We start from the raw sequence: 17,111 nt of genomic DNA, 5'->3' as shown, positions 1-17,111 counted from the left end.
AATGGAAAGTAAAATGAATTTAGGATAATTCCAGGTAAAAAAATTGGGTGGGAGTTTTAAAGCAAAGTGCGACTGAGTAAACAAAAACTGCCCTGAGAAAACCTAGAAACTAGAATTAGTTGTTTCTTATTACGTGGATGGGGGCCTAGGGAATTGGAATCATAAAATGATTTAGAGAAACAGTTATACACCCTTGAGTTCGACAGACCTTATATTTTGCATAATCCAGAAAGGTATCAGTTAGAAAACAAGAAGGCATCTTTACTCTCAAGATTATTTCATGCAAGATAAATTTCACTCGTTTGAAATTTGAACATGAAGAAGAAATAATCTGTAAGGGAACACAGTAGCCTGTACCTTGAGTTAGATCTTCACATTACTGTTTCAAAATGGAAGTATGGCTAATTTTCTTCTTAAAAAATGTACTTAAAAGTCAAAAAGTTAATTCAAAATATTATCCTTTCTCTACCGCCCAATTCAATTACATAGGTAACTGAGGGCTAAAACATTCTTTCTATACCAGACTACAAGTTTCTTAAATTTTCTGAAGCACTAAAAATTCAGGCCGGGAGTGGTGACTCACACCTGTAATCCTAGCACTTTGAGAGGCTGAGGTGGGTGGATCACCTGAGGTCAGGAGTTCAAGACCGGCCAACATGGTGAAACCCCGTCTCTACTAAAAATACATAAATTAGCTGAGTGTGGTGGCAGGCGCCTGTATACCATCTTGAAGATTACCACATACCCCTTACAATGTTAGGGCAGAGGGATAAAACTAATATAAAGGTATATGTTATTTGCAGGACACAAACTCCCTTAAGGTATATGGAAATCCATTCCATAGTGATACCACAATATGCTTCCTTAATATTAGCTGCTTCTTCTTCTTCTTCTTATTATTATTATTTGGTGTAGAAACACAAAAGGTGGGGGGAAAATCCCCATAACTCACTGGTATGTTAGTTAATTTAACACACTAGAAATAAGTTTAAGTAAACTGAAATAAGTGCAAGGGAGAAAATACAAATTTTACAGAGAGCACAGAATAAATGATGACTGACATTTGAAATAAAAAGGGAGTTATAGAAAAGTTATAATAATTATGAGTAAAACTTTAAGGCATAGACATTTTTCAACATTAATTAAAATAACCATTTTGGAAAATCAATGATTCAAATCAGCATTCACTATGTTACCTGTATGGGGAGGATGTCTCTCTGGTAGAATTAGATGTTGAAAGTTGATAATACATACTGCCTCAGCACCCAACCATCTATCAGACACTGCACGGATGTAGTATTGGGAAGGCAAAGGCTCAAAAATAGGGATTGTAAATACCAGTAGTTGAGCTTCTTTACTAATGACCTAATATGAAATAAAGTCTGAAATAAATATGGATATTCTAATAGTATAAAGGCCATAAGAGTCTATTGTCAAGATAACTCTATCTATATAAGATGTAGATAATGGTATCTCTACAAGATATACTAAAGACAAAGTATCTTGAATTTCTAAATAGCTGAGATATTCAGGTACTTCAGACACTTGTGCATGGTTCCCTTCTGAGGATACTTGATAGAGGTAAAACTTTATGCCCAACCTATATTATTTACATATGCATATCATCATGCATTAACAAGTTACCAATTTGACTACCTGAATTTCCTAAACATCATGCATTCAATTATGAAACTACAAGATTTTTACCATACCCAATTACCATATTATTTACTTAATATTTTTAAGTTCTATCAGTACCTAAAGTGGAATACCAGAATCACTTGGTGTGAATAGAAGGTAACCAAGAAGACAAATGCAATGAATACAAAACACTGCTATAAAATTCTACTGTTGCCTACCCAAGACTCTTACCTGAAGCTTGTTTTCTCTTTGATAAAAACAGAAATTACAAATGAGGCATCATTTAAAGAAATACCATCAAATTGAGTCTTTGTCTTGTGATTTATAAAAATTTTAGAAGAAATACTCTTTTAATTTTCAATATTATTCAGTATTTTGTACATGTGACTCTTAAAATTATTATTTATCCTACCTGCTTTACATATTCCACACCTCTGGAACCCATGTCTTAAACCATGGTAAAGATTATGTAGTCATGCATTGCTTACTGACAGGAACAGTTCTGAACAATGTGTCATTAGGCAATTTCATCTTAAGAACTTCATAGTGTACACAGACAAACCAGATGGTATAGCCCCCAAACATCTACGCTATATGGCATAGCCTATTGCTCCTATATAGCATGTTATTATACAGCATGTTACTGTATTTAATACTTTAGGCAATTATAACACAATGGTACTTATCTATCTAAACATATTTAAACATAGAAGAAGTAGGTGAAAATATAGTATTATAATCTTATGAGATCACTATTGTATGGTTTTGTATGTTATCCATTGATCACTGAAATGTCAATATGTGGGTCATGACTGGTAACTGAATTTCTTAAACCAGGATAACACTGAATATACCAATACTACAACATTTAATCACTGTGTTTTAAAACTAACAGAAAACCAATACATAAAATAAAGTTTTAATGGCACTATGAAATTACAGAGAAATAATATAAAAGCAGAAACTGTTAGTATAATTTCTTTCTTTCTTTTTTTTTTTTTTTTTTTTTTTGAGACAGAGTCTCGCTCTGTCACCCAGGCTAGAGTGCAGTGGCATGATCTTGGCTCACTGCAACTTCCATCTCCTGGGTTGAAGCAACTCTCCTACCTCAGTCTCCTGAGTAGCTGGGATTATATGTTCCTGCCACCATGCCCAGCTAATTTTTGTATTTTTAGTAGAGACGGGGTTTCACCATGTTGGCCAGGATCTTCTTGAACTCCTGACCTCAGGCAATCTGCCCACCTTGGCCTTCCAAAGTGCTGGGATTACAGGTGTGAGCCACTGCGCCCAGACAATACAAATTTATTTTTACCATAGCAAAATACTAAGAATATGTTCACATATATACACTTACTTGTTTTTTTAGAGCTAGAAAATACTCCGAATGATAAATATGATCATTTGTAGGATCTTCTACCCAAATCCACCAGGGTTCTCCCACTGTCCCATGTACCTAGAAGAAAAATAGTATCCTACTACTGTGCATATAGTAACTCAAATAAGGGACAGCATCCAATCGTCTCACTCTAGAAGCTTTATTGATATATAAACATTTAAAGTATACTCATTTAAACATTTAAACATTTAAAGTATACAGTTTACTCATTTAAACATTTAAAGTATACACTTAAATGATTTTAATGTATTTACAAAGTTGTACAACCATCACCATAATCTAATTTCAGAACATTTTCACCACCCCAAAAAGAAATCTTTTACCCCTTAGCAGTCACTACCTATTCCTTACAGATTTGTCTATTCTGTAAATTTCAATAAAATAAAATAATATAATATGCAGTCTTTTGTGACCAGATTTTTTAATTTACCATAATGGTTTCACAGTTCATCTATGTTTTAGCATGCACAGTTCATCTATGTTTTAGTATGTTTAGTACTTTCATTCCTTTTTATTGTCTAATAATATTCCATTGGACAGATATGCTGCATTTTGTTTCTCCATTTCAATGTGTGTGTCTTTCTCTCTGATGCCTGCAAAACCGAGCCTTGTTCAGCATGCATCTCTTCCTCATGTGACTCAAGAAAAAGTGACCACATTCCCTGGGATAAATTTGATTGGCATAGTTAATCAGTTCATGGGATTTCCCTTGACAACCACTGTAATAAAGTGGACGCATATGACAAATACTGGCCCAATTAGACTGAAGAAAAGGTCTTATGGTCCATGCTCTGGGCTGCAGAACTGGGGATGTTTCCCATGCTCTATTTAATGCTAACAGTAAATCTTGAAAACATTTGAGAAGTATCCAAAAGTGTCAGCAGAGAAAATGGGTAGAAAGTTCCTGGTTCTTGAATGGCATCTTTAAACAGAAGACTCAACCATCTTTAAGGCCTATTCTACCTGTGGAGCTTTTATTACACAGGATAATATACTTTCTTGCGTAACTCAGTTTGAGGCAACTCAAGTTTTCCATTTTGAAGCCAATAGCATTGTGCCTGACAGAGTTAACTATAAAAATAATTAAGTACTCTCTCTTACTAATAAATCAAACTGCAGATTTATCACAGGTATTGTTAGAAGTAGACAGTTGAAATATGAAACTTCGACTCATTTAAAAAATAGTCTATTAAAAATAAAATTTCAAATGTGAGTTTATGGGTAACTATAAATTTATATTTATTAAAACTTTTTATCTATAGAAATATTAAATACAATTTTGTATCATCTAGTCCCAAAGGAAATGTATCACCTGGTCCCAATGGTAAAAAAGATTATTATTATTATTATCATACATGTTTATAGCTGAGGAAACTAAAGGAATGAAAGGTTTAGATACTTTGAGACCAACGTAGAATTGGGTTAGGACAATGGTTGGGTAATTTTAGAGCATACTGTTAAATGAAATTCGTTCACATTAAAGATATAGAAACATCAGGTAATGCAAAAGATACTTACCCACAGTTAATTGGAACTTTACAATAACATGTGAAATGGGTACTGCTATACTGTACTTAGTGATTTACTTGTTTTCTCCAATTGGCTTTCAAAGTAAAAACCTAGTCTCACTTGCCTTTGTACCTACAATCTCTAAATAGTAACTGATACAAAAACAGATCTTAAAAACTGTTGCTTGAATAAAAAGAGGATCTGGTATGAATCTTTATATACATAATAACATCTAACCCAGAGGAAGAAAGAATAAAAACAAAATCATGATGGAAATCAAGGATGGACATTTTGAAAGACTGTATAGCGCTAAATATCAGAGAAGTAAAGAAAATAACTGAGAAAATTTATTTATTATGGCAACCCATTAGTCTTTGGAGATCACTGAGGAAATAGTCTCAGTAAGAAAGAAACAGGTGATCAGGAGGAAAATACAGAATACTTTTTCTGCAAGTCTAAAAGAAGAAGATAGAACTAATATAGCAAAGTACCTATGGAGTTAAATTCACTAGTCTGTTGTTCATTGTTGAAATTTTAGGATTCCTAAACATTTTGAAGGAATCTCATTGGTTGACATAGTACTAATATACTAGATTTTTGTTTAGGATGAGTGTACATATTGCTATGTTTTTAATAAATCCTCAATATGTATTCTTTTTAGAGGATTTTCTATATGCCTTAGGAACAGATGTAGAGAGATATAGTTGAGTCTGTAGTACAGACATTTTTGTTTAACACAGATATAGACATTTTCCACTTCTACCTGATCATTCCAAGTGAAATCAGGATAGATGCTGAGTGTCACTCGGAGGACAGTCCTTGTGATGGGCTGAATGGATGCTTCCATCATAACAGAAGGAATCTGATGAACACATTGTTTGACCTTCAGTCCAATATTCACATGATGCAAAATGTGACCTGCAAGAAAAATATCACATAGAAGAAATGTGTCCAGGCAGAAAGAAGCAATATAATCTGACTTGTAAATGGGATTTCAGAGAAGGTAATTTTATTGCTTGTTTTATGATTTGCTATGTAGAATAGCTGACATTCTTGACCTGGCATGTTTGAATATTTTGTAATAGTTAACTTGAATTAGTAATTCACAGATCTTAAAGTCAGTATCAAGGTTTCTTTAGCTATTAATAGGGTTCTTAAAATTACTGAGACTTGATAATGTTTAAACTACTATAAACAGACTCAATTCTTTCTTAGTTTATGATACAATGTAAAAATATTTAGTATTTTGTGAAAAGTCATTAATTTATTCAGAGTCTATTTCAGAACTCCATAACTACAACTTCAGTAATCAAATGCAACTTACCCAGCTATGCCCATTCCCAGGAAACATAAAGATAAAATATAAAATATGGTCAATCTAGCACAAAATTAACCACTTATACATATTTTAATAAGTTATCAGATTTTGGAATATGGATATTTATGGAAGGGCTGATGGGGGGTGTAACAAATAAAAGTTACTAACTGTAAGTATTTTTCTACTCTAGTCAGAGCAACTAAGTGAAAATAGAATGTATTTTATAGCATCAAGATTTCCTGTATGTCTTGATTCTTCAAGGAATTTTTTTAAAAGTACACTTATTAATAAATCAAAATATTTTATGCCTATCCAAATTTGAACTAAAGTTGATCTTCCTTATTTTGATAAAATATTTACATGTTACTCCAATGTAAGTACCCTTAATTTCCCTTATTAATAATCCCAGTTTTCCTGTTTGATACTTCCTTCTTCCACTTTATCATAGAAGTATTTTTCCTACTAGTATAATAATTATCTTAGCCTCTCTTCACATCTTTGGGCTTCTTGCTGACAGTAATCTTCCCTTTCATTCTTCTTCAGCCTGATTCCTTTCATGTGTAATATTTGTTTCACTCAGAAAAAAATACTGCCTAATCAATTCATTGTATATTTGTCCAAGAGAATGTTAGGATACATGAAGATATATACATAGGAGTAAAATATTATATATTTTGTAATACATATTTTTATATGTAACATATTTCTTGTAATACATATTTTTTTACAAAACATTTTACTATATAAAAGAAGGCAGAACACCAAATGCTGTGTACACATTGATACCAACTGGGTTTAAAGACATATATGGATGTAATGAAATTCATTCAGAAACTCTGGAAACATGTTGAGCTCTATGTTCACATAATTTATTGCTGTAATACTGCTGATATAACAAAAGACTTTGAAAAGAATATTTTAAAAAACTGAGAGTGAACATCATTGAATAACTTTCATTATTTATAGCTAAGATTCCATGTACAAAATAGTAAACTTAAGAGTTTGACAATATAAATGCCGTTGTAATTGCTAATTCTGTCAAATAATTTCAAAAAACATGAAGACATTGTTGCTTGATTTTAGATAAATGAGAAAGATTTATAAATATGGTAAAAATTTTATTTGGAAATTCACAATACCTTCTTTCACATCTAGCAACACATTTTTTTTTGCACAAAATAATATATTCAAACATTTTTGCTTCCTTCTTACCTATTTCATCTTTCCTCATGTCCTTCAGCTTATCCACAGTAAGCTTTTTTTCTTCTAATCTTGTTAGGATATGTGGTGGTAGAACTGAAAATTGTCTCAAAGGGCTAGCCCAACCCCAAAGCCTCTTGTCAATGACTTTACTAAGATTCAGGAGCCTGTAGGTCATGGCAGGCCAACGTTTCCTGAGAGCAATTTCAAAAAGAGCACGGACAATTCTAGCTGCATTCTAAAAAATAATAGGGGGAGATTGGTCGTTATAGTCAATGTGCTTTTAAATTTGTCAATAAATTTGTTATTCAAACTCAATCTCAGAAGTGCAAGTCAAGCTGCATCCTTGAATCATGTGGCAATATTTTTTGTCATATAATCCTAATCATTCTTATTATTTCTACATAAAAATAATCCATCCTTTATATGTGGATGCTACTTGCTTACTTCTCAGATGGGAAGCCTTATTTCTAAGTTCTTAGAAAGCTCCACCGTGTAAACAGAAATGAAGTAGGAAAAGACAAAAGGGATGCAAAATATTTAGTAGGCTACTGAGGCATCTGACTATAAGAGACAAGTAAAGATGCCTCCTGGTATATAGCGGAATGATTAAATTTACAAAGCTATTTAGAGAATTAAGAAAGACTAGGATCCATTCAGGGAAAAAAAAATAATGAGAGAAGGGTAACAAATGAAATACTGATTAGTGCAGCTACTCAGATGAAAGAGTCATATTAATGGCTTCCTATAAACCAAACAATGTGTTAACCTGCTTTATATATATTGCCTCATTTAATTTTTATAAAAACTGCATTTAATTGACATTGATATTATGATTTTATAGATGAAGATATTAGGGCTTAAAGAGGTAAAAAACTTGACCAAGGTCACACAGCTAGTTGGTGTCACCACATGTACTCAAAGCCAGGACTAAAGTTCTCCAAATATGACTAACATTCTAGACTCAGTAGTCTGAGGATAACTTCATTAATAGACATATAGAAAGTTATAATTAATGTAGCCTTTTTTTTCATCACATTTCTACAGCTAGCTCCCATTTATTTGGCCTCCACTCCTTTATCACTATCACTCACTTTATCACTTTGCAGATTGTTTTATTAAAGATTGTTTTTAAAACAATAAACTTAAAAATACCTTCTAATATCTAATAACACCTGCATTTGAAAATAAAGAATGTTCAGTCTGGTTAAAATGTAAACAAGAGATACAAAACAGTAGAGATTTCAAATGACAGACAAATAAACAATCCAGCCTAAAATTATGAGGTAAAAAATGACCAGATGAGTTAAGGGCTTTTGTTTTACATTATATAAGATATGCATTTGTCTTTAGACAAATTTGACTATTTTGTTTAGAAACTAAAGTACAAAATCGTAGATAGAAGTATGAGGGCAGTTCTGATATCCATTAAAAATGACTGAACAGATCTTTATAAGGCCCAGAGAATAATAAATAAAATTTTTATTATTGTATCTATCAATTATGTTTTCCTACCCCATTCCTATTTGTTCTGATAAACAAAAACTATCAAGGTGAATTTTCCCAACTTTCTTTGAAAGTGTGTCATTTTAATATTTCAGAATCTACAGTTGTCCCCTCAAAGCTAAAAGAAGTAGGAGAGATTCCATATGAAAAGATAAAAACAGGACATTTTAATCTAGGAGGATATAAATTGGTTCAAAATAATAATCAAAGTCTGTAACATGTATAGTCTAGAAAAGTTAAACATAGGCCTTTAAATAAAATCCTGGAATATTTGAGCTATAGGTTTACCTTAGGGGCTTAGAGGAGAAAGTTTAAAAAATATAGACGAAAATACCATTTTACAGAGGTGAGAGAGTAGTTGTTCAATTACTGATGACTTAAACTTAAAATTTAATAAAGTATAATTTATCTGATGCATTCAGGGATGCTAAATCTGTAATAGTTATTTAAGAAAAACCAGGGATGCTTTGAGATATCCTTAATCTGAAGTTGACTTTCTGGATATTAATTATGAAGAGAATTTAAGTTTTACATTGTAAAGCAATTTTTATGTCAGTCTCTGATAATATCTTCATAATCTTGAAGCAAACAGAAACGTTGCCAGATTATTCATCCAGAACCCAGTAAAACTTTACCTTTTATTTAAATGATTAACTATTTCAACATAAAATTATTAGAAAATATAAAGTGACAATATTGTATTGCTTTACAGAAAAACAGATAAAACAAAAAGGTTAGAAACAATTATACCTATAGAAGCTATAATAGCGTTTAAAGAATATATAAATATTTGCACTACATCTATATTAACTTTATATAATTTATCTTGGTTATACTGATTAAATTACTACATTGATTCAAAATATTTACCAACATATCTTGGTTCGTGTTTGTAAATATTCCATGTTTAAAGCTATTTCAAAGCACTCCTGAGTATTCATGGCTATTAATAATGATTTATTTAACACAAATATTCTTTTTCTATATTTAGTCTTTGAACAAAATTACAAATATAATGTAACTGTAGAATCATTTCCATGCTTCAAATACGATTAAGCTTTAATTTCTTCTTAACTTATAAAAGGAATTACTCAATAAAATGTAATATCAAATCCTTGATAGGTAAATAATTTCTATTAAAAAATATGTCTGGAAGGGAAATCTTTCATTTGAAGGATAAATAGGGTAAACCATAACCTACTTTACTTCACGTGAGCGCTTGAATATAAAAACACAAACATCTGAACATTTTACGTCTTGGTATTTTTTAAAAGTTATAAATTAAATGAGCTGTAGTTTAGGGAATAATTTTCTTTTGGTCCTCCATTTTTTAAGTTTCAACAGTAGAGAGGAGAGATTACTTTTGTAAAAACCAGAGATTTATCGCACTGAACACAGGGTAGGAAATATGTTTACTAACCCTTATTTAATGATTAAAAATATTATTATTTCTAATATTTGGTTAAAAACTAAAAAAGTTCCACAATCTTTTCTTTATGCTTGCAATAGTATTTATCCTTGCTCTTTGTAAGAAAAAGAAATGAAATTTATTATTTAAAGTAGAAAAAATCAGATATCATTTTAAAAACTTTATAACAATAGCAACACCAAAAAAAAAAAAAAAAAAAAAAAAGGCCAAATCAGCTGCCAAATCTCATCCCCAGTCCTGTTTTATGAACATAGATTAAATAAAAAGATTTACAAATTAGCAGAACCAGTTCTAAGTAAAATGGTGGTTTTGTAGAATGTCACAAAGCAATGCATTCACAGCATAGCATGAATTAACACCTTGGTCTCTAAAGATATTCAAAGAAGATAAAATGGGAAGGAAATAAGATTCTTACCTGTGCAACATATGCAGAATCTGATATAAGGGAGAAACTGTCCATTTCCCCTCGGCTGATATAGGTTTGAAGTAAGATGTTTATTTTTCCATAACTATTCTCTACACCTCCAGGAGTAGAAAGTTCACAAAAATTGCTTAATAAGGTATCTAACTCCTCTATTTCCTCTTCTCTGACCTAGAAGAATCAAAGTGTTTATTGGAATTTGGGTGCTGATTTAAATTTTTCACATTGAAATTAAATACAATGCATGTTTTCTAAGAGTTTCCATTTACCATAACTCCGTATTTTTCTTTTGCACAGTTAAATAACAATGATTTTTCCATAGGTAGCTAATAAAATGCAATATGAAATGATCTTGAGGCTGATACAATTACATTTTATTATTCATCACCAATATTAAATTTGCCATTGACATATAAAAATTTGATATACCAAAAAATTAAATCTTCTGACCTCACCATCCTTGAATTGATGAGATTTCATATTTTATTTGACCAGAGTAAAACCTCTGCCCAACTGGGTTAGGGCAAACTTGAATTATCTTCAAATGCATTCATTATAGTCATATATTTTTATATGGTATAACACATTCATAGCTTAAAGCCGTGAAGTACTATGATTCAAAGTATTCAAGTTTTCACTGTTAATAAGATTAAATATTAATACAGGTACAGAAATACTCATATCTAAGGTTTGAATCATACAGGTACTTTTACATTTTCTTCAATCAACCTTATATTGCAACAAACCAAAATCTTCATACCACATTCTTCAATAGTTTCATTACTGCAAACCTATTTAAATTATTTAATGTGGAGTACAGAACAAAGAATGATGTCAGGTATGATATAATACAGTAATCTAGGAGGTATGTGGGTCTTATTGATAAAGAACATTGCTATATTCCATATGTGATGTGCCATACAGCTTATATGGTATCAATTAATGAGAAGCTTTTATAAATGAATGAATGCATACATGTTGTATGCATTTGATTCAAACTTCAAGTAATCTTACCTTAATTTGATCAAATTCTTCAGCTTTGGAGACTATAGCAAAGATATCACCTTCTGTTTTGTGAGCATCGAAGAGTTCATTAAAGGTCTACCAAAGTAAGTGTTATATTTGATTAAAATCAAGTCTAACAAAGTATTTTAAATTAAAAATGTGACTATATATTACAAATTTTTAAACATTTGAGCCCTAGACAATGCAGTTACAATGTCTGCGGCATACTACTTAAAATCATTGCTTTATAAATATCAACAAATTTATGAAAGACCAAAAAAAAAAAATTCCTAGAACATAAAAAGCTAAGGAAGATCTTTAGCAGCAAAAAGATAAATAATGAATAAAATCAGTTAATAAAATCTATATTATATACCTTTAAAAAAATCTATATTATATACCTTTAAAAATACTGTGTTTTGCTCATTTTCAGCATGCGAATGTGGAAATCTACACAATTCACTAACTTGAAGCTGATCATATGTCATATAAAATTCAGAGATGTGTATCTAGAAAATATGTAATCTGAAAATTCTCAAAATATTGCTGGTGAGGACATACAGAAAATTAGAAAACTGAGCAGAAAAAAAATCAAAGGCCACATAGAATAAAGACAAATGCTAAAGAAGAGCTAAAGTTCCTGAAAAAGAACTGCAAACAGGTTTAGGATACAGAGTGGTAGCAACACACTGGCAAGTGAACAAATTAAAAAAGTTACTTTGACAGAATGAGTGGATGTGAATAGGAGATAGAAGAAGTGAAAAGCTAGAGACAATGTGTTGAATTGATCTCAACCAGATAACAGTTCTGGGATAACATATGTTTAAAGGTTTTGAAGAAACCTAAAGTACTATACAAATAGAAGGTTTATTTGGGGAAGATGAAAAAAAGTTAGTAGGCACATTAGGTGTCTTCTAAAAACCATTATATGTATAAGCAAATGTGCCTTGACATTTTAGGCTTGAGAGTGCTTATTGCTTGGGATACACTCATTGAATAAGATGACAAGAGGTTCCTTAGTATCTGAAGTTTTATTTTTTTCTTGTCTTTACTGAGGTTATAGTGTTGAATTCATGTAAGTTAAATGGATTTTGTTCTATTATTTGCTTTTATTATTTTACATTAATAATATATTTTGCAGTGAGGTCTAGAAAGTATTTGCATCAAAAACTAAACATATTTGCATTTGTTTCACTCAGTATAATACCTCAATGGTGTTGTATTTAATATAGTAATGGCTGGCAGTTCTACCCAAATCGGTTGAGGAAAAATATCCAGTTCGCTCCTCAAAACGAATCATCTGAGCTTTGTCTAGTTTTCGTCCAACTTCAATGACCAATTGCTCTCGATGCTTTCTTAATGTTGGGTCAATCTACAGCAAAAAACATATAAATGGTTGAATATTTCTTTAGAGAATAATCATTTGCAAACATATATTTATTCATGGAAATTAAAAGTTTTCTTAATGTTTTAATTAGACTTTTTAATTACAATGTTTAAAGTACATTTTTCTACATTTAGGAAATAATGGAAAGCATTTTATGCCATTAAATAAAGCTTTAAAAATTCATTAAAATTACCAATGTGCATATTCTTTTCAGATACTAATATTTTGGAATCCAAAATTCTTATATAGTCTTATGATTTTGAAAATTATAAAGATTAAAAATAAAAATAAAAAAACCCAATAATTAATTCTCTTCTTTCTCCCACACTAAATAGGAATTTTAAGTTATCAAGTCATATTTCTTCTTTATTATCAGTTATTTGGAAAAATGATAAATATTTGACAGAAAATAATGCTTTCCCTGTCAAAATCAAGATATTCTTAAAAATGCAAAGTTATCCTTTCAAAAAGATAGTTGCACTGTTTTAGTAGTTTTAATAACTGCAGATGGGAGAATCCCTTCTGCTTATTAATAATAATAGAAGTAAAAAGTAAATAGAGTTGACAGTGAATTTTTGTATAGTTTTAAAACTACTACTTATACTATTTTGTAGGTAGAGATAATATAACACAAGATAATAACAAGTATTCATGATACTACAGTGTTGTATATAAATATATGTATATACACATGCCAATTCTTAAGGAACAATCTGTGGTCATGAGCAGTAAAGTGAAATATGACCTGTAATGGAGTGGGGAGAGTATAAAAACAATTTAGAAATCAATTAATGAGTTAACACTACCACCATTTGCTCTAACTTAGATATTTATGGTAGCTTATTTATGTACAAAATATAGCTAAAATAAATTTTAAAAATCAGAAAAGTGGAGTAAAAGGATATCAACCGCAGGGACGTAAGATGGGGCAAGAGTCATATGAGCAAATGCAAAAAGTCTTAAATGTTTGCTACAAGTGGATATAATGTATGCATCAGATTCAATTTATAAAAATCTTTTATCAATTGCCTATGACTAAACCATTAAAAATATGTTAAGCTGTTTTATCTGTGTTAGTTCATGAGTTTTGTGGCCACAAATTTGTATTGAGTAATAACATCAAAACACACAAGTCAAAAAAAACACAAAAACAAAACAAAAAAAAACAAACAAAAAAAAACAACACAGGGTCAAGATTCTCTAAACTATGAAGGTACTAATACTATGTATCCAAAAGGCCTTCATACTGAAAAATTATAGACAAATGACTTTTGATTATAAGCTAGTACTTAAAAATCAATAGATGTACTTATTCTCATTCCAAAATTAGAGATGGCTTAATCTATAAAAACACATTGTTTTGTTTTCATTTTTCTTTACTCCTTCAAAACATTTTCATAGTGCCACTGAATCTTCTCAAAATGCCCATATTTGTGATGAAAATAACTAGTGCCATATTCTTTAAATGTGTAAGCTTACAGGTTATAATGCATTTATATTTTATAACAGAGCAATTTGGTTGTAAAAGTAAACATCCATTTATAGATTAGCCCAAGTTTCAACTGAGAGGAAGAAAAGTAGTTGAGTCCTATCTAAAGTAAATCTAAGTCTAAAAACCTAATAATGGCTTCAGATTTACAGCCTCAGAACTAACTGCTGCTGATGTTTTTCTTATTTTTCTTCCCCCAAGCCTTAAGTTTCAGTTTTCCCCTGGTAAAATCTACTGAGTAGGGAAAGAAAAACTAAAACAAATAGAAATTTAAAAATTGGCAACTGCTTTGATAACACAATGGGATTTACATAAAAACTAAGTTACAGTTAATTGGGGAAAACTATAATTTTGATTTAAGTTCAACTTATTTACATATTTTAACTTAATACTAGTAAATATCCATATGATCATTATAGAATAATGTTTTCATTAGACAACAACTGTATTTTATCTGAAATTAGGATGCATTTACAATATATAAAGCAGAGTTATAAAGGAAAGACAAGATTTCACAGAATCTATAAGCCACATGGACCACACAATTGTAAAGTTCATAGGAAGAGCTGCTATCAAATGCATCTAATTCTCAGTCTATGTATATGAACTTGAGTGGAGCTGATTCCAGACCACAAACTGTTAAGTTAATAACTCCTTAATGGTATTTTAAAATTTCAGAATAGGGTTTAGAAGAGACTTGATAAGAGGAACAGATTATATGTAATGTAAGCCAATGATCAAATATGGTCTATAAGTTTCCTCATATCTAATTTATTCTAAAACAAAATTTCTCATAGTCTAAAAAATATGTTTAAAAAACAGCAAAATATTAATATCAAATAGAAATATACTTGAATAATACACTGATAATAGTATAAAGATTAATTTATAAGTATTTGTAGAAAAACATATTTAAATATAGCCTAATAATTATAGGGGCCTATCTAATTTTCTACAAAAGATTAAAATTCTTTGTTTCTCTTCTAGGTACCTCTTTTCTGATGAGGCAGGAGTAGCAAACAAATATTTATCCTCATATCATGAAAAAACTAAAAAGAAAGTCTGATTTTTTTTTTAAATAAATGAGTTTTTCACCTGATAAGCCTTGTGACTGATGCCATATGCTAATGGATTTGCTCTCATCCGTACATAAAGATAAGTGTAACTTATCCACTTCACTGCTTCTTCCACATTAGTTACTGTTCCCAGAGCAATCTGCAAATCAAAAATATGAGAAAAATTAAAGTAATATATTAAAGTTGAACATAAACATTTCATCAAGGACCACTTTGTCAGAGGTGAAGTTTTAAAAATATATCATTATGCAGCAATTTTAAAAAGGTAGGCACAATGACTGGACACAACACTTTGCCAATTAATTAAAATCAGTCCTGTCTCATTTGATTGAGAATGCTACATAAGAAAGCCTGTCTTCTAGAACTGAACTTTCTCAATATTATGGCAGATGATTATTTTTCTTTAAAGGGAGTTTAATTCTACATAGCATTAAGGATATTTTTGTTATTTTTTTTCTTATTCAGTATACAATTTATTTTAATTTCATTTTATGTGACTACATTGCTGAAAAATTTAAGTGTTAAGTGCATCAGATTAAAAACAACAAAGCATTGTTAATTCTATTCCTTGTTATCCTAATTCTGTACACTGTCATCACCAAAACCACAGAGGGGATAAAATTAGCTTTTACCTCTAAAGGTATGCATTTGCAGGACTGGGAGTATAAATATATTATATGAAGACAATAAAAAATTCACTCATTTTTGCACAAAATAAAGCAGATTTTGTTGAGATTTATACATATTAACAGTACATACATTTTAATTCATGTACAAGAACGGGGAGTGGTTTTTATTTATCAGCAAACTTAAAACAACCTATGGAAAAAATATTCATTCCTTTGAACCATAATAAACAGTAGATAATTCTTCAGATTATATCTTGAAAGAAAACATAATTTTTACATAGCATTTAATGTAGCTTTATGATATATTAATTAAAGAAAATCAAAGGTTAATAATTTTTTTTTTTTTTTTTTTTGAGACAGAGTTTTGCTCTTGTTACCCAGGCTGGAGTGCAATGGCACGATCTCGGCTCACTGCAACCTCCGCCTCCTGGGTTCAGGCAATTCTCCTGCCTCAGCCTCCTGAGAAGCTGGGATTACAGGCACGCGCCACCATGCCCAGCTAATTTTTTGTAGTTTTAGTAGAGACGGGGTTTCACCGTGTTGACCAGGATGGTCTCGATCTCTTGACCTCATGATCCACCTGCCTCCCAAAGTGCTGGGATTACAGGCGTGAGCCACCGCGCCCGGCCCCCAAAGGTTAATAATTTTAAAACACAACAATAGCATATAAGATCTATGTAACAAAGAGAAAAGAATTATTAGAAGATGTTATTAACACAGAATTTCAATGAGAAGTTTCTTAGAAACATATTTCCTTAGCCAATGGATCTATAGATAGTAATTTTATTTTTACTTAAGGTATTTATTTTGCTTTAAAAATTTACCCATGTTGTAAAATTTCATAGTTGTATTTTTTTCCTAAATCCTTGGCTGAATTTTTTTTTTCACCTCCTAATACTTTAGTTAAAGGAGAAGAGATGTTTCCTACGCAAATCATTAATTTTAGGAGGAAAACAAGGGAAAACAAACCCTCTCAATTTAGTAATTTTAAAGAAATTTACTAATTTACTAATATTAAAGAAAGTAAAACCTACATATTTAATTCCTACATTATAATTTTAAATTATAATCCTGTATAACTAATTTCATGAAATAAATATGTGGA

At 30.5% G+C, this 17,111-nt stretch overlaps 1 protein-coding gene across 4 annotated transcripts in view; it reads right to left on the bottom strand.

Annotated features, from left to right (window-relative positions):
* Positions 1-17,111, bottom strand: part of ASCC3 (activating signal cointegrator 1 complex subunit 3) — a 361,254-nt gene that overhangs the window by 156,821 nt on the left and 187,322 nt on the right. For all 4 annotated transcript variants that reach the window (XM_032275177.1, XM_032275179.1, XM_032275178.1 and 1 more), the window contains exons 17-24: positions 15,397-15,516; positions 12,633-12,797; positions 11,435-11,521; positions 10,415-10,591; positions 7,077-7,302; positions 5,310-5,464; positions 2,996-3,094; positions 1,197-1,365 (exon numbers count right to left, since the gene is read on the bottom strand). In XM_032275177.1, the coding sequence (XP_032131068.1) occupies positions 1,197-1,365; positions 2,996-3,094; positions 5,310-5,464; positions 7,077-7,302; positions 10,415-10,591; positions 11,435-11,521; positions 12,633-12,797; positions 15,397-15,516 (1,198 nt within the window). The remainder of the gene's footprint in view (positions 1-1,196; positions 1,366-2,995; positions 3,095-5,309; positions 5,465-7,076; positions 7,303-10,414; positions 10,592-11,434; positions 11,522-12,632; positions 12,798-15,396; positions 15,517-17,111) is intronic.

The sequence above is a fragment of the Sapajus apella genome, unplaced genomic scaffold (genome assembly GCF_009761245.1).
Source record: "Sapajus apella isolate SASKATOON/1434 unplaced genomic scaffold, GSC_monkey_1.0 scaffold6, whole genome shotgun sequence".
Taxonomy (NCBI): Eukaryota; Metazoa; Chordata; class Mammalia; order Primates; family Cebidae; genus Sapajus; species Sapajus apella.
Note: the sequence above shows the minus strand (reverse complement) of the source record. Positions and strands in the feature narration are given on the sequence as shown.